Here is a 23,362-nt window from a genome sequence, read left to right on the forward strand (position 1 = left end):
TTCCGGATTTTTTTTTTTTTTTTTTTTAGGCTAATTTGACTTTTGTGGCCGACAAACTTTATAAAAAAAATAATATAGCCGTCCAACTTTTCAAAAAGCATTTACCCCTTCAGGTAAAATCCAGGTGGCCGACAACTTTGTAAAAGGAGCCGTCCACTTTTACAAAAGCAAAAGCAGACGGCATCTTCAAGATCAGCCGTCCACTTGTAAACATTCGTTCATATAGAACCAATGCCGCATATATGCCTATAGGATCCTTCCTTATGAATCCAATTAAAGAAAGAATGCAAGGTACAAATTTTTTTTTTCTTTTTTCCTTTATGGTGAATCATAATATGTTACGTTTTAAAAACAATGAATATTCGGACACTACGCTATCGATCATCGATGATTTCTCCATTCACGATAACGCTTTTGATGTCGCTAATAACCCTTTGATGATGGAACGTACTCTTGAAGATCCATTTTATTCATCTTTTTATAACCTTACCCAAGGTGATGGTCATGTTTTGAATAACTATTTATATACACTAGTAGTATTTGTTCTAAATAAATTAGCTAATGTGTTATAATGTTATGGGTGCAGGAGAGTTATGCTATGACGAAATTGGAAAGGGATTTAGAATGTGGAGTGAAATGAGCGGTGAATTTGGATTAAGTACCCAATTACTCGGAGAACTGAGAACCAGAATTGTTGTTATGTGACAAAAATCAAGAAAAGATAATGACTAATGATCGTGTTGAGGAAATTATAACGGAAAAAGGGGAAGCAAAGAGAGGAGATTAACAGTTCAAAAATGTTGTCTCGAGATACAATTTCAAAGTACTTTTACATGCCAATAACTCAAGCAGCCAAGGAACTTAATATTGGGGTGACACTTTTGAAGAAAAGATGTAGGGATTTGGGAATTCGAAGGTGGCCACATAGGAAGTTGATGAGTCTTCAAACACTAATCAAGAATGTTAAGGTTCACTCTCTCTATATACACATCTTCTATACACTCTTGTTTCAATTGCATATAATATTATGGTGATGGCAAAAAAAAATTTAACCTTTTAGTTTATGTAACAATAATATATTTTCTTAATATTTCGTTTAGAAAAAGAACGTTAAGATTCATTCTCTATATAAACATGTTACCCTTGTTTCGGTTATGTAATATTTGCAGGAATTGAAGAGGGGGAAGGAAATGGTATGGAGCAAAAGTGGAAGGATGTGATAAATTTATTAGAGGAAGAGAAGAAGAAGATGGAAGAAATTCCGACATGGAACTTGAGGAGAAAACAAAGAGATTAAGGCAAGCTTGTTTCAAGGCTAACTTCAAGAGGAGAAGGCTTATGGGTATGGCGAATTGCAGGCTTCTTTTGGTACTTATTGCAACAGTAGTCCAGTCGCAGACAATAATGTTGCTATTGGTTATGGCCATAGAGAGGAAAATGATGATGATGAAGTCATTAAGTCTCTTCTTGCTGACTGTTTCACTTCCAGTAGCCCAACCTTGCATGACTGAACTTTTCTTTTATGTGTTTTTATCTTGAGATGCAGTTCCTTTCCGAATCTTGTGTAAAATGTTTCGTGCACCGCACTCCTTTTTTTTTTTTTTTTTTTTTTTAATTTCATGCATGCGAAGTTTGTTTTCCTCATTTCTATAAAAAGTAAATTTATTTTCTTAACTTTTAATAAACTTGTTATAGTTTATATCTTTGAACAATGTTCTAAAAAAAAAAAAAAAAAAAATATCTGGAACAATCAAACAAAGAAGATTAGAAAATTTTCCTCCTTCCTACCAAACACATCCTGAGTGTCATCTAAAGCAAGAAATTAAAGTACTACTACCCTAATTATATATAAATCGCTCTTATTAAGCCATAAATGCATTCTTGCCTCTTTCGAGAAAACCCAATACTATAATTATGGAGATCCTATGACCCTATGAATCGCCTCACCCATCTCTTCAACCAACCTCACAATAACGAGCCTAATCACGACTCCACACAGCTGAAACCTCAAGTCATAGCTAGAAACCGAACTTAGTCACGCATCTAAATTAGGACAACACAGCTCGTACTGTACCACAACATGTCGTAAACAACCGTTCGCGCAAGAATTTAAGGACGAGTTCCCATCATCCGGGAGAAGGTAAAACAGAGAAGTTCAGATACCAATTGGGATCAACTAGATACCAATTTGAATGAAGTAGCACGAAATAATGAAAGAATCGAAGTTTCCTAGATGTCCCATAGCCTCCCAATTATAAGTGTGGCGCGCAACACACCCATAAGTAGGACTCTACTAGACATTGCTCTTGTACTTATAGACCGGGTAACCTAAGCTCTGATACCAACTTGTCACGACCCAAATCATGGATCATGCGGGCACCCACACTAACCCTCCCCGGTGGGCGAACCCTTCGTATAACTACCTTAATTTGATACAACATGCGGAATAAATACTTTTATTATAAGAAATTCCCAAAATCTGGTCTAGACTCATACAAGAGCTTCTAAGAAGTTTACAATTTGAATAGATAACGGACTCAAACGATACGACTTCGTTTAAGGATAGAGAACAACAGAAATCTAAGGAGAGACTGCGGGTTGCAATAGCTCACCCAAACGTCTTTGACGAATGCCTCGAAACGGTCGTGAGACTCCGAACATCACCTCGAAAATAACTCTACACTCCGGAAGGAGTGTAGCAAGAGTAGTATGAGCACAACACAAGGCTCGTAGGTATCATAGGCCGACAATGGTTAGTTCACGCATATAAACAAGAAGCAACTAACAAGTAAGCGGATAAGTAATCAAACACGGTACACATCTAGCACATGAGAAAGTCTTGCATTAACGATAGTCACAAGGGATCTCAATATCTCAGATTATAAGCCTAGGGAGAATTCTATAAACCTCGATTCCATCCAGCCTTTAAAATAAATACTCACAAACAACAACTCAATAATTCACAAATCAAGAATCAATCAGAGAATGTGCCATGCAATGACATGAATGACCATTCAAATGGAGTGCTATGCAATGCAATGTCGTGCTATGTAAATGTTATGCAATGCGTAGTCACCTCTCACACTCCACTCCCGTACACACATGCTATGGCAATGCCTCATAGTCATGACCCATGGGGGACCCGCGAAGTCCATGTACCACTCGTGCTCTCCGGCAGAAACCTCGGAGGCTATCAATCACTCTCAATCTCCGGCAAAAACCTCGGAGTCTCTCTGTCACTCTCAATCTCCGGCAAAAACCTCGGAGTCTCTCTGTCACTCTCAATCTCCGGCAAAAACCTCGGAGTCTCTCTGTCACTCTCAATCTCCGGCAAAAACCTCGGAGTCTCTCAATCACTCTCCTCACCATTATAACAACATAAGAGTAATATGAAAGCATGTCATGCATGATATCAGTCTCAACTATATCACCAATATGCAATAAACAAGTACAAGTCATATTATTGCCCACGGCTCAATCATCAATATTACCCTTCCCTTTCATAAGGTGAGGGAGCTAGTATGTGATAAAGATACAACTAGGTGATAATTACATCACATAGCACATAGAATATGGGATGCATGCCTCGCATGGAATCAACCTCAATAATCACCGCAATCATAGGTTCCATAGATTCATACTAGGAATTGCAATTCAATATTCAATTCTCAGTAATAACCTTCCTCTTCCATATGACCAGTGGGATAACAAGAGAGAGAGAATTATATCAAATACATGAAATCACAATACAATGACATCTCACATAACAATATCGTAATAATGGCGACGAGCCCACATAACAGTATCACAATAATGGCGACAAGCCCACATAACACCGGCAATACCAACCTAGATGGAATTTACCTCCACACCATGCCCGAAGGCCTATCATGCTTTCCCCGTCAATCACTACTATTTACATACGTTTCGCTAACCGGAGTCTAGACATAAAGTAAACCGTAACCTACCTCAATGCCGAACAGTGTCACGAACTTTCACGCCAAAGCTTTTTCCTTCGAAGTGCTTCCGATCGGACAAGGTCTTTAGTGCTTATTCGTCACACAATATGTGTACGCTACCCAATAATACTTCAACCTATATTAAGACGCCAACAACTATGGTTAAGCTACGGGAGATTCAAACGTATTCTAACGTTAGTAACTCCTTTCTAGATGTTTAGGCGATGTTTTCTCTTGTATCTAAACCAACCACATACTACCAATACAACATCAATAATTATGTGTTCAATACCAATCCGGACAGCCCACACAATATTCTAAACAGCCCACATTCATAACATGCAATAACGATTCACATACGGCTTCGACATTCTCAAGTTACTTTTATTAGTTTGTAGCCTTAACGTTTTCATGTAACAACTTATAACAGCCCATCCAACATACAATATGATGTATACTCTTAACTTATAATTATTCTTTCCAACTTAATGAAAACACAAGTCCAAAACAGTCCACTACCACAACATGTCCAAAACAGTCTCTAACCGACAACATAACGATGTTCGGAATTCTTGCAAACGTTTACGAACATACTAAGCCAACCACATGCGATTTTTATACATCATTTCATGTCTTCTTTTCATATAATTTCAGTAAGTTATGACCAGCTATCCACACGACAAGTACAACATCAATTCATACGCAACTACGCTATATCGTCATTTTTATAATCCTTAAAACAACTCACAAATGACTTTAGTTTCAACTCCAACCATTAAACACCTTCATTTCCATCATAAAATTCATGATAATAACAATCAAAATATCAAGTAAAAATAGTTCACTAACTTCTTCACAAAACAGTCCACACATGGCTACACCATGCTTCAACATCACTCACATAAAATCATAGATTCAACCATTTTCATACTAACATAACTTCACCTTTAACCTTCCAATTCTTTTCATTCTTTTTACCATGAGATCTATGATAGTAACAACCATATTTATTAAAGAAAATCAGTCCATTAATTCCACCAAAACAGTCCCCACGGCCAACTAACATTCCAACACCAACTTTCATGATTTTATGCATGCGATTCATGTTCGTCAAGTTACAACCATACTTCAACATCAACACATATAACCCCATAACTACTATCATGTTCCAACATCAACACACCTTATTTCATGCATACAACTTATATTCACACATCTACATCACCCTTAATACATGAAAAGAAAGTTAGATCTTACCTTGACAACTTGACTTCTCTACTTGGCTAGAGTTGGTGACTTGAGATGGAAAATGGTTCTTGTTGCTCCAAAGACTATCTTCACGTTTTAGGGACCTTCTAAAGGGTTGAAACACCTTGGAAAATAATTTTTGGATCAAGACTCAAAGAGCTCAAAAATCAGCCCCTTGGCCGAATGCTCTCTTCTCTCTTAGGTTTTTTTCTTTGTGTTGTGTAGTTGAAATGAATGTGATGGATGATTCTTAGTCATTATTTGGTTCAACTTTGATGCCTACAAGTTGGTCACATGCTCCACTTATGGCATGATTCATTCCATTAACTTTACACTTAAAATTTTCTAATTTTTTTCTCTTCATTTTCGGCTAAGTGTGTTGGCTGATTTTTCATCTTTGTTTCCTTTCTTTCTTTCTTTTCAATTGTTTACAAGACAATATCATGTGTGGTGAATGATTCACACACTAACCTTTGTCCATTGTAATCATTCCAAGATGAATGATCCATATTTAATGTGAAATGATCCCTCCAACCATGTTATGTCTTCATAAAATAATGTATACTTTTATAAAATAATGCATGCTTCAATATTCAATTGCATGACTAACCTTTTCCTCCTCCAACTTTTCAGCTCCTATGGTTGAATATACATGTATATTTCTTCAATTTATTTGTCCACAATATAATGAAAGTGTAGTGGATGAATCACATTTAAATGTATATTTGTATGTCTCCATAATAGTCTTATTTAAGATGACTTTGAGTCATCTTTTGGACATGGCATGTTAATGTTCATATTGGCTCATTGTTGCCACTAATTTTAACTTAACACCACAATTAAGTAGTTCCTAATTTCCAACAACATTCTTGTACTAAGTAAAATTTGTAACCGATTAGTTCTAGTTTAGAAATTAAAATCCGAAGTTTCTATCTCACGTTGATTCTTTCGCGAATAACTCGACGTATAAAAATACGGGGTCTAACATTCTCCCCTCCTTTAGAACATTCGTCCTCGAATGTCAAATGATGACTAAAACTCGTCAATTAAATAACCGAATCACCCGTTATCGCGTACTATAGACAAGCAAGATTAGACCACGAAAAGGGTGTTTTAGGAATATTAGGCCTAAAAGTGCTAAACGACCAAATGGGTCGTTACATATACCTGGTTTTTGCTTAAAAGTTGATGTTGGAGTATTGGGGAATTTTCCAGAAGAATAGAGAGGGTTTGGGTGTGTTTGGTCTTAAAAATGAGGGGGTCTCCCCTTTTTATAACGGTCCAGGTTCTGCTTGGACCGACTTAAAATTTTCTTAGCGCGATCGCGCTGAGTTACAGGGTTCTGCCCTGCGCGTTCGCGCCACCTTCTGGCGCGTTCGCGCAGGGTTAATTTCCTGCCCAGACGTACTGATCTTAAAACGTGCATAACGTTTGATCCCGATGTCGTATGAGATCCCACAACCTATGGTTGGAAATATAATTCAATTATCTACAACTTTCATCTTTGGTGTTTTTTCAAATTCCAAACTTATAATGACGTTTTGACCTCTTTAAGTCAGATCGTCCGAAAACATTTCCTTAAATCATCCCTTTGGAGGACTTATGCTCATATTTGGCTTAAGGGTCCTTCTTAAGACTTGCTCCACTTCACATGTACTACTCATATAAATTTTCATATGTCCTTTATAAAACCCCGGCGTGTGAGGCCCACTTAGCTTGCAGTAATGAGAGCTTTTCGTCAAGTAACATATGAACCGATTCACCCCGTATGGTCTCCAGCTGTCATACATATATATATATACATATTCTTATACTCCGATCATATAATCTTCATCCCTAATCCTTGTATGATTTTACTCTTCTCCGAGCTCGTACCAAGCCGTCTACAATTCTTGGTAGCGCGAAATTTTTCCGGGGTGTAACAGTTCATATATACTATTCTTGTTATTGAGATGATTTCATATTCATGCTTTTGATGAGTTGAATTGATTGAGTCTTGATATGACTTGTGGCATGATGCCTTGTGTTCTTGATATTCATATTGTTGACTGATCATACTCCACATTTACTAATGAACTGGAATATGTTGAGAAACACATCATGATGAGAAACAAAATGTTTATATATATAAAGGCACATTTGACAAGGGGTGAGGATGTGGCCTAGTTATGGGCTCGTGATCCGTGATCAGTTCTGGAGCTAGTGATACATGGACACCATGGGTCCCCTACAGGTCATGGATATTTGGGGAAATAATACAATTTAGCATGTGTGTACCCGATTAAGATTCTGTCATTATTACATTGCATTGCACTACTTTATTCTTGTGTTTGGTTGATGACTGAACTTGTGATGTCTGAACTTATCTAATTTCTGAGATTGACTGGACTTATCATATGCCTGTGTTGGCTGAATTCTGTTGATGACATTATTTGTTTATGTGCTGTTGTGCCTATCTGCCTACTCTGTTAATTTTATGAACGTATGCATGATACTAATCTTAGTCGGCGTATGACACCTACCAGTACTTAGTGTTTGTATTGATACTACCTTGCTGCACCCCTTTTGAGTGCAGATTGTGTGTCAGAGACATCTTCCAGACCTCATATCTAGCGTGAGGCTAGTTCCCGATCAGATCCGAGGGTGAGCTCCTATCCATGCCATGCCGCTTGAAAATCTTTCCTTATTTGGATGTCTACTTTCATTCCAAACATTTATGATTATTTTAGACATTTATTTCATTCATTAGACAACTTATGTTTTAGAGTCCTTGTACGATGAATTTCGAATCTTTGGAGTTGTAATAGTTAGGACTTCCGCAATTATTTTATTTATGGCAATGTTTTGGCTAATTCATGATTTATTTCTGGTCATTAATTTATAATTGTTCAAATGATTAAGTAAAAAGGTTAAGGGGATGTTCGCCCACTAGGGGATTTGTGTGGGTGCCACTTGCGACTACTTGGGTCGTGACACTATCGCATAGAACAAATTGCATTGACTGGTCAACCCTAACTTTCCTCTTCGCTATAGCGAGATGCCCTTCACTGTTGTGAAGAACAAACCAGCACCAGAAAAATCAGCAATTGTCAAAACGCTTCAAAATTGTATGAAAACATATCGAACTAACTCGAAATTGGAAAAAACCAGTTTTATGAGTCACAAATGATGATACGAACCTAACCATGCAGTGGAATTATCCTTTTGACCACATGTACAAGAAGTGGGTCGGTTTTTTCCTTCTCTTAGAATGTTATTTATGCAGAATGCGTTACAAACCGACTAGAACCACCTCGAAAACTAAACCAAAATTTAAAGAAAAGTTCAAAATCATCATACGAACCTATTGGAACCTTCAAATCAGGAATCCAAACTTGTTTACCCAAAATGTTGACTTTGGTTAACTCTGTAAAGTTTAAGCAAGTTTATGTTCAAATGCTCTAGAACGCTCTGGAGTCCCTCGAGACCGTGCCACCAATACTCGCAAGTCATAATCACCAATTGAACATATAAGAAGTCTCATATAGGAAAACGGGGTTTTAGAACATAAAACGACCGGTTGGATCATTCTACGTAATGGACACTTGAGAAAACACATATAAACTTGCCCAAGAATGAAAAAAATTTCTTTGCTTATACCATAAAACAAGTACGATACTATCAACCTCCTTGCCTTTAAACCTCGACTAAGTTTATTAATTAGTTGAAAAATACATACATAAACTTGTCTTTTTTTCTTGTGTCACTGTTGGCATATATAAAGAAGAAAAATTGGTTGGGGGGCAATTATCCGCGTGGCACACGCGCTTGAGAAGAAAGGAATCCCAAGCAGGGCACATTTTAGACACGTCCAACTCTATTTTGTTATAATGCGCCTGCCTGGTTAAGAAGCTCAGAGAGATCAAAACACATTTTACATACAAAACAAATCAAGATTGTTGCTTCTCCAGACTCTCCACTTTCCACTATTCTTTGCACACCAACTGACTGATCTTTCTTAATTGTACATAAAGAGAGGTAAATTGATTGATTTTGAGTTGTGATTCAGTTAGCTATGCAGAGGCAAAGTCCGCCGAAGCATAGACATGATGGGACTTCGCCTTTGCCATTGGGTATGGATTGGAGCCCTCCTCCCAAGAATTGGGTCAGTCTTTTCTTTATCCACTTCCTATTCTAATTTACTACATGTTTTCATGGATCTATCCATCTCTTTACTGAATGGTACGTATGAAACTTTTATGGGTATTGATTGATCATGTTGAATTGGGATTGGGAACAGTAGAATTAGACTTCTGATCAGTTCTTGGAAGGAAATGGCATCGGCTTTATTTGGATGAACTTGTGAATTTAATCAATATGCCCTAGCTGATTTATCAACACAGTAGGCCTGTTAAGTTAATGTTTTACAATAATTGGCAATAGGCAAATTACCTGGTACCCGTGTTAAGGGGTTCTTCATTTGTCTTGATGTGCCTGATGTCCGATGGATGTGACAATGGGTTTGGGGCTCCGTACAGATTCTTGTAACACATTAGAAATTAGAGATAATGGTCAAAAACACACCTGAACTATCACTTTTTTCGCGAGTTTCACACCCCAATTATCAGTTGTTCCCTTTTCCTACCTGAACTATCATCATCTACGTATTAAAACACACCTAGTTGAGTAAATGGGGATAGTTTAGATAGGAAAAGGGCACTACTAATAGTTAGGGTGTGAAACGTGGAGAAGTGATAATTCAGGTTTGTTTCTGACCATTAACTCTAGAAATTAGCAAAATGTTGCATGTATCTCGGTCCAATAAATGCAATCTTTAGCCAATATGTCCTGTTAGCATTAATAGGAAAGACCTCTGAACTTTGCCAATATGTCAAGTCAGCTGGCTGTTTGTCTCCTAGCTGATTAACCAACATAGTAAAGCCTGTTGAAAGAGTTGAGCATAAACACACACTATACATATAGATTTTCAAGTAAGTGGCAATAAGTAAATTACTTGGTACCTATATTCCAGGGATCCTTCGTTTCAATGGGGGAGTAAAAATACTAGAATTGTACACTTTTGAACCTATGGCCTAAATCAATTTTTGAATCCCCCTTGCTACTTTGCTAAAATTTTCCCTTATCTCAAAGGGATTCAACAATTAATATATAATTAAAAAAAAAAATATTTTTTTGCCCTATTTGCTTAGTATAGTTTTTCAATGAAGGGATTCAATTGAACCTCATTGGCTCTACAGAGGTCCGCCCTTGCTTCATTTTCCTTGCGTACCTATGTGGAATTGGTGTGACACAACATAGGTGTCACATAGTCTGTCGGTACCTTGTGCAGATGTTCAATACACGCTAGAAGTTAGGAAACATTACATGTACATGGTATCAGATAGCTGTAACTTTGGTAGGAGGGCTGCCTCCTCACAAAGGGGATCATAGTGACTGCTTATAAAAAACACAGGTTTCCTCGAAGTCGTAAGGCCATGTAAGGGGGCTGACACCTGGTCCAGCCAGCGAAGTCCATTCGAACTGTCCAATTGACAAATAAGAGGAGAGCAAAGTGCCAAAGGCACACGAAGCAAGTGCGGAACGGGCATGGAGAAAAAGAAGTGTTGAGGAGAAGTAGCCGATAGGGGTAGGCATGGTACGGTAGATACTGAATACCATGCCGAAACAGAATTTTTTGATGCCGGGGTTTCGTTATTATGGTACTTGGTAGGCATTTTAAAACTTTTTGGTATTCAGTATTTATAAAAAGAATACCGAAATACCGAATGTCATACCGAAGTATATAGTTACATATACAATTTATGTATATCATTATAATACTAACAAATATATAAATTAGCATTAGTACATGACTAATTGTTTAGACGTTGGAACTTTGACTACTCTATCTTGATTGAAATGTTCTGGCAATTGATTAGTAAAGGAATTGCTAATTATACTTCCTTTTGAAAATTACATGTGTAAGGTGTTAGTATGATAAAATTGAAACATTTCTTGAAAAGCCGAAGCCATAATTCTCCATTATACTAGTATAGGTAAGTCGAAGTCGAACAAACTATGGTTACCGATTTACCGTACTTTTTTTGTACCGAAACCCAACTTAAAAATACCGAATCAACCGAATTAATTCGGAACGGTAATGGTATAGTATTTTTAAAAACCGAAAACCGAAATTTCCCAACCGAAGTTTTCAATATCGTACCATGCCCACCCCTAGTAGCCGAGCTCTCTACCATAGCCGTGTCTACGTAACATAGCTTGGTATCAATAGGCTATAACTTGAGAAATAGGACTAAAGACAGAACATTGTTTCTTGCTGTTAATTGATATTTTTTGAGAAATCAAATGCTGGCTTTGTCATTCTTGTGGAAGGAACAGAGGTTCACTGGTCGGCATCTTCTCTTTGCCTTGATATCCTTGTGGTTCAATTCAGCTGGAATGTTATTGTGCAAAACACATAAGAACCTAAGTAAGCGGTAAGAATGAAACTTAGATACAGCAATTTCATAATTTGGCCAGTCTTCATAAGTTTCAAAGTGAATGTTATGGTCCATTCGAACTATTATCTAGTGCATAAAAAGCTGAGTATCCTTGATTATAGATTGATGGTAGTCGTAGTTGACTTCCCGGTGCTCGTTGCTCATTGTTGCTACCCTGTTATAATAACGTTTAAGTTAGACGAGCTTCGATGTTGACTTTCTTATGGCACACGACGCATAATGGAGACAAATGGGTGGTGAATCATGTAATCAGTACTTCCTTTTCTTCTCATAAAGAAGCATATAGTCAGAACTTTCCATCATTGTGCAAATATTTATTGGCGTTTAGAAAATATCTTAGGTCAGCAAAGAATTGGATGACTTCCTTTGTGACAGTATTTGATATTACCTTGACTTTATTAACAAGTAATCTAGAAAGTTAAGACAAGTGAATTGTCTTATCGTTGTGGCTATTGATACATACTTTATGCTTGGTGATACTGAATTAGGTTGTTCATATCATCACTGTTCTCCATTTGGCAGTTTGTTTGATTTAATAAGCTTCAGTTTGTTAACTTTGCTTGAGTGATCTATGAGAACTTTTAATCTAGCATTCAACATAGTAGGCCAAGCAGCAAAATGCATAGGCATTTAGATCTGTGAACCAAGGCATTGTTCCACGACTCGATTAGTTCATGAACATATATGACGTTGTAGAATTTGAATGGAATAAGGATTGCTTATATCGAGTTTTTCTTTTTCTTTGGTAATGAGTATATCTTTATGACCTAATCGAGGATATAACTCTTGGTTAATTTTCTCCGCATGAATTCTCTCGCCAAATGACTTTCTCTCAAAGAGATGGAACATTGAACTTGTTTAACTTGTACTGACGCACAAATGCTTTTTCAAAAAAATGGTGTACCTTCCAGACTTCCTGTCATATATTGTTTTGATTTTTTCCCTGGAAAAAAACTCACATATGCTTAACATTCTATCCAGGCTGGACGAGAAACTGTTTGGCCTCATGATCCTCACACGGGCTGGAGCTACTGTGTTACAATTCCTTCGTGGGTTGTCCTGGCAAAATCGACAAATTCAGATCCCATAGTGGTATTCAGCCTTTTATCCATGCAGTTAAATATTCAATTCATTATGATATAGAGTTAATGTGATACTAGTACGTCTTTCAAACAAATAACTAAGGATTATTAAAGATCTGAAATGCTAAAGACGTGGTGGTAATGATTTCATAATCTATATTTTCTAAATAGAGGATGCTCTTGATCTTCAGATAGAATTTCTATGACCATCGGGAAGATTTGACAAATCATTGTTGTTAAAAAGCGCGTTTAAGCCCTAAAACCTAGTGCAATGCAGGTTCAATGTTTCACCAAGCTTTGGTGGCACTTTCTTGCAGGCCAAGGGGTTAGGGCTTTGTGTGTGCCTTAGCAAATTCGCTCTGCCTTAACAGGATAGCACTAGATATATTTACGATTTACACTCCCCCCCCCCCCCCCACACACACACCCACCCTACCACCACTACCACACACACAAAGAAAAAAGGGTAGAACCAGGCTATGTTACTCGGACTCTCCTAAAATGTCGTCTGGTGCGTGTCGGATCCTTCAAAAGTAGTGTATTTTTGGAGGATCCGACACGGGTGCGACAACACTTTTGAAGAGTCCAAGTAACTTAGGAACCAGGGTGATCTACATCGTTGCTTACAGGTTCGGCAGATTCTAGTAACTTTGGCCTAAACCTTGTCTTTGTGTTAAAAATTTACTTAATATGTATAAATAAACCTATCTTGTCTTAGAATTTAGAACCTATAAACTTAAAAAGCCTTAATTTGCCTCTATAGAACTAGATAATGAAGATGGTGCGTGAATATATTAATTATTAAAGGATTGGTGTGAACAAATATGTTTGTAGATAAAAAAGTTTATGTTAGTTATTATGCTTATCAAAAGAATACGTTAGTTATTATGAAATAGAAATCATAAATTTACTCCATAAGAATACTAGTTAGTAAATTTGAATTAAAAACTTAGGTATTTTTGTGTGTTAATCAAAAATTTAAAATGGTTTTAAACTTGATTAAGATGCTTTAGCAAAAAAATAATAAAAAACCTTGATCAGATGGATTTTACCCTTTTACATTTCACTTAATTGCATCTTTACAATTTCGTTCTCCATAACAATCTTATAGTTTATAGTTATTTTTTCTGACATTGCACATATAATTTTATTTTGTTATCGTTATTGATAAGGTTAATGATTTTATTGACGTGGGATAATTCCCGCTTACAAGCTATTTGCCAAAAAGTAGAGAACTTTCACTGTTATATGGTTCTCTACAAATGTCAGCTATCTTCTATACACACAGGAACTTCACGGGTGCACAAAACTTAACTAAAGATAAGAGGTTATTCCCAAATGTACAAAAGCATTTTCTAACCTGCCGAAAGCTCTCTTATTTCTCTCGTTTCACAAGACCCACATGATGGCTAGTGGGGCGACATCCCATCCATATATCATTCGCTGAACCTGGCATCATTCAGTGCACACCCCAAATTTAAGAAATGAGTAGCAGTCAGCAGCTTGATTTCTTCTGCATTTCGCTACGAATGTATCTGCAGATTCATCTTTTGTAGTGTCCGACTTTATTTGGAAACTATCATTCAATAGTATGAAGAGTTCCTTTAGCATAGTAGGTCCTAGCATATGTCAGTTGCCAGGTTTGAGGATGTTCACAATTTTTATAGTGATTTTTGTGGTGTTTCCATGTTTTCGTCACCCTTAATTATTGTGATAAATGATTCTTAAGCAAAAGATGGGAATAGTTATATATCATGAGTTTAGCTTTTTCTAACAAATTACTAGTGTAACTCAGATGTAAAATAGAAAGTTCTCATATCATTTATCTTGTGGTCATTTTCTGGTTATGATGCGACTAAGGTTCTCTATGGATGAAAAAATAAATAAAATATATGAGACCAGAGATTCTCTATGGACTTTCAAACTTCCAATAGTTGAAGTAGCAGGTGGTGTTGGATTGAGTTTTCTCTCTGCGTCTACCCAAGGAAATTCTACTTTGATGAGATGAGGAATCGAATGTATGATAGAGTTCTCGAAGTGTATAAGTAAACTTTCTTAAACTGGAAAAAATATTATCGTTCTTTTTTGACAAAAGTGCAAGAAGGTTTAATCATTTTCAGCTACAAAAGGAGTTATTTAAGTTTTCCAATTTTTTTTTTTTTTTTTAAATAAAATATAATTGTTCTTGTGAGAAGCTGGCATGTCTGTAGTTGATTTCTCATCATTAATAGCTAACTGGAATTTGATTTTTGAAACCCCATGTTGAACTCATTTTTACATCTCAAACATGGACCTCGGTCCAGCGGACCTTGCCTATAGTAAACTTATAACCTGTTGCGTTTTTTTCCTTTGTCAAGACTTGGTTCTTATGTGTTACCATTTATTGAAGTTTAAACTTAACAATGTTAAAGGACAGTTTTACAGGGTTTTGGTTGGCTTACAATCACCAGAAGGGAATACAACTACACGGGTCGTATTAAGAAGGTTCAATGATTTCTTGAAGTTTCTTGCTGCTGTAAGTTTGCGCACACTCTACACTCTTTTCAGATATATTTTTCTTTTTCTAAATTTTTAGGTTAAGAGGACATGAGTAAGTTCTTGGGCCATAATCAAAGTTGACAGTTGCCTTCTTTTATGAGGATTTTAATAATCACAGGGTACTTAATAGTGTGGTTGATTCTGTGTCACAGCTGAAAAGAATGTTTCCAAGGAAGAATATTCCTCCTGCCCCACCCAAGGGTTTCTTGCGGATGAAAACTAGAACCCTTCTAGAAGAGGTAAGCATTATACTTGCTAGTTTCATCATGCAAGATGTGTGGTGAAATTGTTGTCATTTGTCTTTTCTTGAAACTAAAAGTTTAATTCGGAACAGAATCACATATATCCTTAAATTAGAGCCAAATTTCTGTATGGTTAGTTTTTATATTATGGAATTTACAGACTTCTTCTCTTCAATATTCTGATAACAAATGGCTCTACTGAAAAAAAAAAAAATAAAAAAAAAATTGCAACAAACTATTGGATGTTAATTGGCAGCGTCAATTGTTCAAAATGTAAGTTTTGTCTTTTATTTTAGAAATAATGAATGAAAGTATTGGGTTAACTACAAAGGTTTCTTTCCAAGTGATGCTTGCAGCTGCAGTTCTATATGATAATTCTAATTTTCATGTACTTGTATGTTTCCAGAGAAGGTCCTCCTTGGAGGAATGGATGACCAAATTACTATCTGATATTGATATATCAAGAAGTGTTCCAGTGGCATCTTTTCTCGAACTGGAAGCTGCTGCTAGATCTTGTATGTCTGTTGCTACAATATTAATGTCATCTCTCTGAAAAAGATGATACATGTGGCTAATTTGATTTTTAGAATTATCTTTGTGTTATGTCCAAGAGTTTAACGTTAGTACTATAACTCTTTCAGCATTCCTAGATGAAAACCAACATGCTTCAGAATCAAATCCTTCTGTGAATAGTTCTGTTTCTTCCCTTCAAGTTCATCCTAATCTAAGCTTGTCTGCAATAGCTGGGAGTTCATCGCTCACATCAGATTATGGCAGTGACACAGCTTATGAGATATCTGATGTTGGCACACCACGCCTCGGAAGGGATAATAACTCTGATTTTGGGACAGATGATCTCTCTTTGGATGAGGATGCAACAAGTCCAATAGATAAGTTTGTGAAGTTTGGGATGTCCAACATTGATGAAGGCTTGTTCATGGGTCAGGCTATTCTAGATCAACTTGGAAATTATCCTAGACATAGGGTGCACAGCAGAGAGACTGATAAATTTGAAGAGAACAATAAAGGTAATGGAAATGCTTCCAAATCGTCTGATCTTGCTGTTGGTACTGATGGTATGAACAGACTCTCTTTGGAGCGGGAGAACACCAAAGTTATCCGTCATGCTAGGAAGTTATCTGGTGAGAGCATTGGAAGCGATACAAGTTCCCAAAGGGGCAGTGAATTGTCAGGCTCAGCAATTCCCAGTTTATATGGACAAGGGCTGGTTGACGTACCCAGAGCGGCTGAGACGTCAGCGAACATTGAGAACACTGACTTACTGCTGCCAAGTGATGTGCAATTATTACTTTCTTCAGATCAGCGCCAAAAAATGAACAGGGTGCTTGCAACCATGCAAAGGAGACTAATAACAGCAAAAACTGACATGGAGGATCTTATCTCAAGATTAAATCAGGAAATTGCTGTGAAAGACTACCTCACAACTAAGGTATTTCTTTTTCTAATTTTCTTTGAAAAAGACGACTACTTGTATAAGCTAAGTATGAAGCTGAGGAGAATATATAAGAACTTCCCAAGTTACAAGCTATCTATGACAACACTGTATCAGAGCTACGAGTTGCATTGTAGGTCTGCCAGTGCCATACCCCAAAACTACCAGATGATTCACGGACCACTAAGAAGCAAAGAAAACCCACCTTTTGCAACAATGTATCTTTCAACACACTACAATCCCGATATTTTCTCCTTTTCTTTTTGGGCCATTTTCCTGCACATAGCTAGTTACTGCCTAACAAGTGTAATTGCATGTTCTGCACCTTCCCAGATCCTTGGATATTCCAGTGACACGTCTAAAACTTTGTAGAATCAAACTGACAGACCTTGAATGTAAAAGATGCTAAAGTAATGTGATTCTTCGAGTTAACAAAGAACCAATCGACCAGGATCTTGATCTTGAAGCGACTTGATGGGCAGAATTCAAGAAACTGACGTAACTCAAGTTATAGGTCTCGGAATTAGGTGATTCCAAAACGAGGTGAAAGATGACGATCTGAACTATGAAAACAACTATTTACCCGTTTAAAAACAAGTAAATATTGAGGGCGGAACGATGGGAAGAAAGTTAAGGTTCTGGCTACGAAATAGAACGAATTTTAATCAAGAAACACGCTCTTGAATGATCAAGAAGACAAGAACCAATAAAGTTCCTAAGTCACCACTTGAAATCAACTTACGTGATAAAGAAATCACCACCTTGCTTGGAACCAAAAACAAGGATAAGGAACAAGAAATAGAGAAAATAACTCTATTGCAAAATTTAGCTTTATGCTAAAAGCGTGAATAGTGTTTAACAAAGCAGAAGAACCCTTTATATAGGCCTAGGGTCTCTTCTTTGATGACTACAAATCCCTATTCTACTCTAGAAAGGAAATAGCTAAAAACAAGGAAAAGTAAAATCCCTATTCTACAAGGAAAAGAAGAAAGTAAAACCTACTAGAAAAAGGAAAACAACTAATCCTAATTTTAGAAGGAAATAGTTTTAACTTGGCTTCTTGGGCTTGAAATCATCCTTGGGCTTCTTGAATTTGAAGACAAGTCCACACACCAATTCTTGGGTTCACAAGAGCTTGTTCTTGACGCCCTAAATAACAAAAGCCCAATATAGGTTCTTGATTTTCATCATAAAGGCTGTCAGGTATAGAGTTCCGCATGTTGATCTAATAAAAATCATAGAAGGGAAACATCATGCAATAACTGTTAGCTTGCTATGGGAAGCATTCTTCTTTTACTGCTTTTGCAATTCCTTTGTACCACTTACAATAGGATATGAGACTTGTTTGTTTATTTATAAAAAAGTTACGAGGCTCTTGATCCTCAATAGTACCTAAATTTTGGTAATCAACGCTTCCCGCACCAATATAAAAATAAAAGAAATTAAAGCTTCTTGCATGTTTTATAAGGATATTGGATGAAATCAATCTTCCGCCATAGAAAATGTATATCCTTGGTGTAGCGGTGCTACTAAGGCTTTTCGAGAATAAACGTGTTTATGTATTGCTACTTGACAATGCTACTGGATACGTAGCATAGCAACCAGAGAGACCTTGAACTACTTGGATCATGGGTTAATGACCTTAAATTACCATATGATGCTGAAAAAGCGCTCCTAATAATAACCCCCTAGTAGTAAGATAAATCACCGATGATGGGTCTATTTTGATTATGGCTGTTGAAAAGCCTTTTAAAATTTGTTCCTCCATGAAGCAGATACAAGGAATATATTATGATATCTTTAACAAATGAACCCAACTCCATAAAAAAAAGAAAAAAAAGAAGTAAAGAGATGAAAGATGAACACTCTGCTATGTGGAAGTATGAGTTGATTTAAGTAGAACAAAATGAGTTTGTATTTCCTTCACCAATTCAGTTTCTGAGAGGAGAATGCTAAAATATTAGACAAGTTGGAAACCTGAGTGCTTGTGCTGAAATCTATAATTGCTGATTTACTGTAAGACATCATAATTGGGAAGACTCATAAGTCATCATTTAAGCAAAGATTTTAATTATATTCTTTCTTAGACATTTTTAGGATCAGATAACTAAGCAAACCAATGGTGAACATTTTATTCCTGGTTGGTTCCACGGGAATAGTAATCCAAAGAACCTTCCTTATTATATATGTGAAGAAGGTGAAAAAGTTGTGGATTAAAGAAAGAAACTTACGTATCTGGCAAGTTTCTTTTCTTCTTGCTTCTAAATTGTAGGTAATAGTTAAAAGAAAGATCTATGTTAATGACATGATGCTAATCTGCATTAAGAATAGAGATGATGTTGGCCCTAAGGGGGTATGTCTTAGTGGTCTAAGAGCTGGAGTGACAACCTTCGGAACCAAGGCTCAACTCTAGCAGAGGCAACACTATACGATTTCTGCCAATTTGCGTAAACCTTGGTGGGTGAGTTACCCAATATATGTGTTGGTGTAAGTAGCAGCCATAGACCGCCCAATAGATTAATTGATGTGCGTCGAAGGTTGCCCGAGCACCATGTTATTAAAAAATGGAGAATGTCGATGGCGTCATAGTCAGGCATAAACCGTTTTGTTTGTGAGAAAATAGTTCTCTGAAAAGACCTAATTTTTGGGGTCATAAATGGGTTACTCTGTGATGCTCTGTTGTTCTGAGATAATGGTTACTATACCAGGTTAAGGATTTGGAAGTGGAGCTCGAGGCTACTAAACAGAAAAGCAAAGAAAACCTTGAGCAAGCAATCTTGGTTGAAAGGGAAAGGGTCACCCAGATACAGTGGGATATGGAAGAGCTTCGACGGAAGTCATTGGAAATGGAGCTGAAATTGAACCCACAAAAGGTTTTTCCACCATTTCACTTGATTATCCTCTGGTTTGTGATGATTTTCTTCTCAGTTAGAATGTTTAAGATCAGACGCTATGTTTGTCACACCTCGCCAGGATAAGCTGGGCAATGCTTCCATGGAAGACAATGCCAGTCCGGAGAATGACAGAGTCTTGCAGGAGTTGGATGCCACAAAACGGAAGCTTGATGAGTTGCAGAAACAACATCAAGAACTTGAAGTAAAATCAAAAGCTGATCTTAAAATTCTCGTTAAAGAAGTAAGATCTCTTCGAGTCTCACAAGCAGATTTGAAGCAGCAGCTAAATCACTCGTTTAAAGAAAAATTGGAGGCTGAGGTATACCTTGCTACTCCATTGCTGTTGTTCACATTAATTTTCCTCCTAGACTGATCATTTTCTGTGTTAGTCCTTTCTTCAAGAATTTATAACTTTGTCTTGGTGTGAACTGCTCTTCAGTCCCTCTTGCAGCTCTATGTTGATTATGATTCAATTATCTGTGAATATATTCTATATAAAAGTTGCTTTGACTTTGATGAAAATCTTTCAGTTAAAGTGGATTGGTCGTACCTATCCAATAATGGAATATGAATTATGACCGACTCGCTATTCTGACACAATTCCTTCCAGTCCTGTCCGTAAATTTATTTACAATACTAAACTTTATGAGGAGTGAAAGGAAAGGGTAGTATAGTAGTAGGAGAAAAACTTAGACCCTTTCAGTATAATTTGCGCAATTGTGGAGATCTCTTTTAGTTTAAAAAGGATTAACTGGATTCATGCATTGACAGATCTGCATATCCTCGTCTGTTAATTATTCTTTTTGTTACTGAACGTTCTCTTGCATATGCAGAGACTCTACGAAGAGGAGAGGAAAGCCAATGAACAAGCAAGGACATCTTTCATGAAGCTGCTAAATGAATGCCAAGTTCTTCGACAGCGGTTTGAAGAATGCAACATTAATTTAGTCAACGAAAATGAAGACGACCTTGTCATGGATCCCTCATGCTCAGATGCCTTGAATCTCCTCACGACCTATGACAACCAAATCAACCTTCTCCTTTCAGAGGTATTGAAGCTGCTATTTTCATTTCTACATTTCAAGACAGTTCCCACTTTCTATTGAGAATTTTCAGCAAAATGACTTTTGAGTTGCAATTTTGTGATAGCTGTTTCTACTGTGGAAAGTGGCATGTAAAGCTTGATGCATTTCATTCTCTTATACTTTGACTTTTTTATCATGTTGGCAAATGGTAAGACAGACCTCACAGGGGAAGATGAGATATAAACTAATGTGGCACTTGAAATCTTGTATGATATAAATCCCATGACATTGAGTAACATAATCAATATTCTCAACTCTACACTCTCAGCATCTCTCAAAAAATGCACTACTTTTGGACTGCCTGGCACGCACCCTAACGGAATTTTTGAGAGTCTGAGCAGCATAGGTCCTTGTTGAGAATACAATTAAATAATAAAAGTGTGCTCTCTCTAACAGCTTAAGCTTTTAGATGAGATGGTGACACTTCAACATGGTATCAGAGCAGGCAGAGGTTTTGGAATTGAATCTCACCACTACCCATTGACAAAAAGAATTTCCACATGCTTGGCCCATGAAAAAGAATCAGGCCCGCGCGTGAGGGGGCGTGTTGAGAATATAATAAAATAATAAAATTGTTGCTCTCTCTGACAGCTTAAGCTATTAAAGGAGATGGTCACACACTTAAGAATCCTAGATGTTCTAATTTACCAGTTTTCGAAGAGAGAAAAAAAAAAAAAAGAGTCCTAGGTGTTCTTTTTGGTGGGCACACATTTATTTAGAACACGGCTGGTTGATTATTGATATTTAATTATTTTTTTTATGAGCCAGAGAAAAATCTTGTGGTGGAACACGTTGGTTAAACCAAGGTTCACAAACTAGAAACTCAATACTTTTTATGTACCAGTGACCTAGGTCCTGATTTTGTATTTACAGGCTACATCATCTTGTTTTGTGTTGCTCTGGTTTGTTATAATTTGTCAACCTGTTGCCTCAGCTTTACCTGAAGAATTTGCATATATTAGTTTGCTGTTTGTTTAATCTCTCATGTGAGTAGTTGTGACTTGTTTTTATCAGGTGAACACAGACCAAGGAGCCGATTCCTCTTCTGCTACTGCTGAGAAAGTGAATGATGTAAATAGTGACTCCTGGACTGTAGATGAAAAGTTGAGAAACATGCTGACAAATGTCCTTGTTGATAACGGTAAGTTGAGGAAACAGGTGAACTCAGTCATGCGTTATGCTCTGAAAAAGAAAATGTCATCTCCTGGAGAGTGTGAAGATCCTTCGAGTGAAACTATACAAAACAAGCATTTAGATAGTTGAATTCAGGTAAATATTGTAAAATTTTGTCATATCTAGTGTATCTGAACCTACTTCCAAGAAAATGATCTAGAGTTGACATCCAACATGACTGTTGGTATTGTAATATCACGGCATCATTATGTATACAGCTATAAAGATGCAACAATTGAAGTTGTATGCAAAATGTCTAACTTCATAGATAAAAGAGAAGGATTCTATTCATTTAATAAGCGAACTTAAGATTTGGATATGCGTTCTTCCACATCGAATTATATACTTCTTTGTACTGACATGGTTGCTTGATAGCATATCATTGTGGCAAAATAATCAAGCCAGCAAAAATTTGATATGCATTACAAATCTGTACACTTGAACATACCCCATAATGATGTTCCAGATCTTTCTTCAATGATGTTCCAAACCAGGTGAAGAACCACTACACTTAATCCTAGATGATGAGCCAAAACCAGTTCGTCCAGACCTCTGTATTAGTGCACAAGCCATACTACAGTACGATCATTACTAACATGGCCTGAAACTAGATTTGCCTTGCTGACTTTGTGTATCAATGTATGACACCAATACAGAGGTCTGGAGGAACTGGTTTTGGCTCATCATCTAGGATTAATCAAATATACAGTTTCACTTTTACTGTATTTTTTTTTAAAAAAAAAAAAAAGAGAGAAGAAACACTCAGCAATATCAACTGCAAATGCTAATCTACTTATAAGTACGTGAATAAATTGTACTTTTCTCATATTAATTGCGATTGAATATTTGCATTTGCAATAAAATAAACACGATTAGGATGAACCGAATAATTAGTTAACAATATATTGCCAAACCCACCATGTATCAAGTACGTTGAGGGTTTGGACTTCGGTTTGCATCAACTTCCGCTCTTGGCAAAGCTAAGCTAAGTAGCTCAGGCCAAATATGTTAACTATACCAAATTCACATGTTACGAGTTGTACCGTTCCTTTCTAGTGATCTTTCTTTTTTCGTATTATTCCATTACTTTCTATTATTCTTTTTGTGGTAGTTCATTAAAATCCTGAGTTTTTGTTTTATCTTTGCACGTCAAGATAATTCGTGAAACAAAATTGACTGAACAAAGCT

At 36.7% G+C, this 23,362-nt stretch overlaps 1 protein-coding gene across 3 annotated transcripts; it reads left to right on the forward strand.

The window, feature by feature from the left end:
• The first annotated feature begins 9,018 nt into the window (after nucleotides 1-9,018).
• LOC132029507 (PX domain-containing protein EREL2) lies at nucleotides 9,019-22,491 on the forward strand. 3 transcript variants are annotated; one of them, XM_059418749.1, is made up of 10 exons: nucleotides 9,026-9,351; nucleotides 12,689-12,799; nucleotides 15,206-15,304; nucleotides 15,480-15,566; nucleotides 15,976-16,084; nucleotides 16,211-17,019; nucleotides 19,731-19,895; nucleotides 19,996-20,235; nucleotides 20,750-20,965; nucleotides 22,016-22,491. In XM_059418749.1, the coding sequence occupies exons 1-10, from the start codon at nucleotides 9,262-9,264 to the stop codon at nucleotides 22,262-22,264; spliced, it is 2,175 nt and encodes a 724-aa protein (XP_059274732.1). In that variant the 5' UTR covers nucleotides 9,026-9,261; the 3' UTR covers nucleotides 22,265-22,491. The 3 variants fall into 3 exon arrangements, with proteins under 3 accessions (XP_059274734.1, XP_059274732.1, XP_059274733.1); XM_059418750.1 differs by lacking the exon at nucleotides 9,026-9,351 and having other exon boundaries at nucleotides 15,214-15,304; XM_059418751.1 differs by lacking the exons at nucleotides 19,731-19,895; nucleotides 19,996-20,235 and having other exon boundaries at nucleotides 9,019-9,351.
• The last annotated feature ends 871 nt before the right edge of the window (nucleotides 22,492-23,362 follow it).

Source organism: Lycium ferocissimum, chromosome 9 (assembly GCF_029784015.1).
Source record: "Lycium ferocissimum isolate CSIRO_LF1 chromosome 9, AGI_CSIRO_Lferr_CH_V1, whole genome shotgun sequence".
Lineage (NCBI taxonomy): Eukaryota > Viridiplantae > Streptophyta > Magnoliopsida > Solanales > Solanaceae > Lycium > Lycium ferocissimum.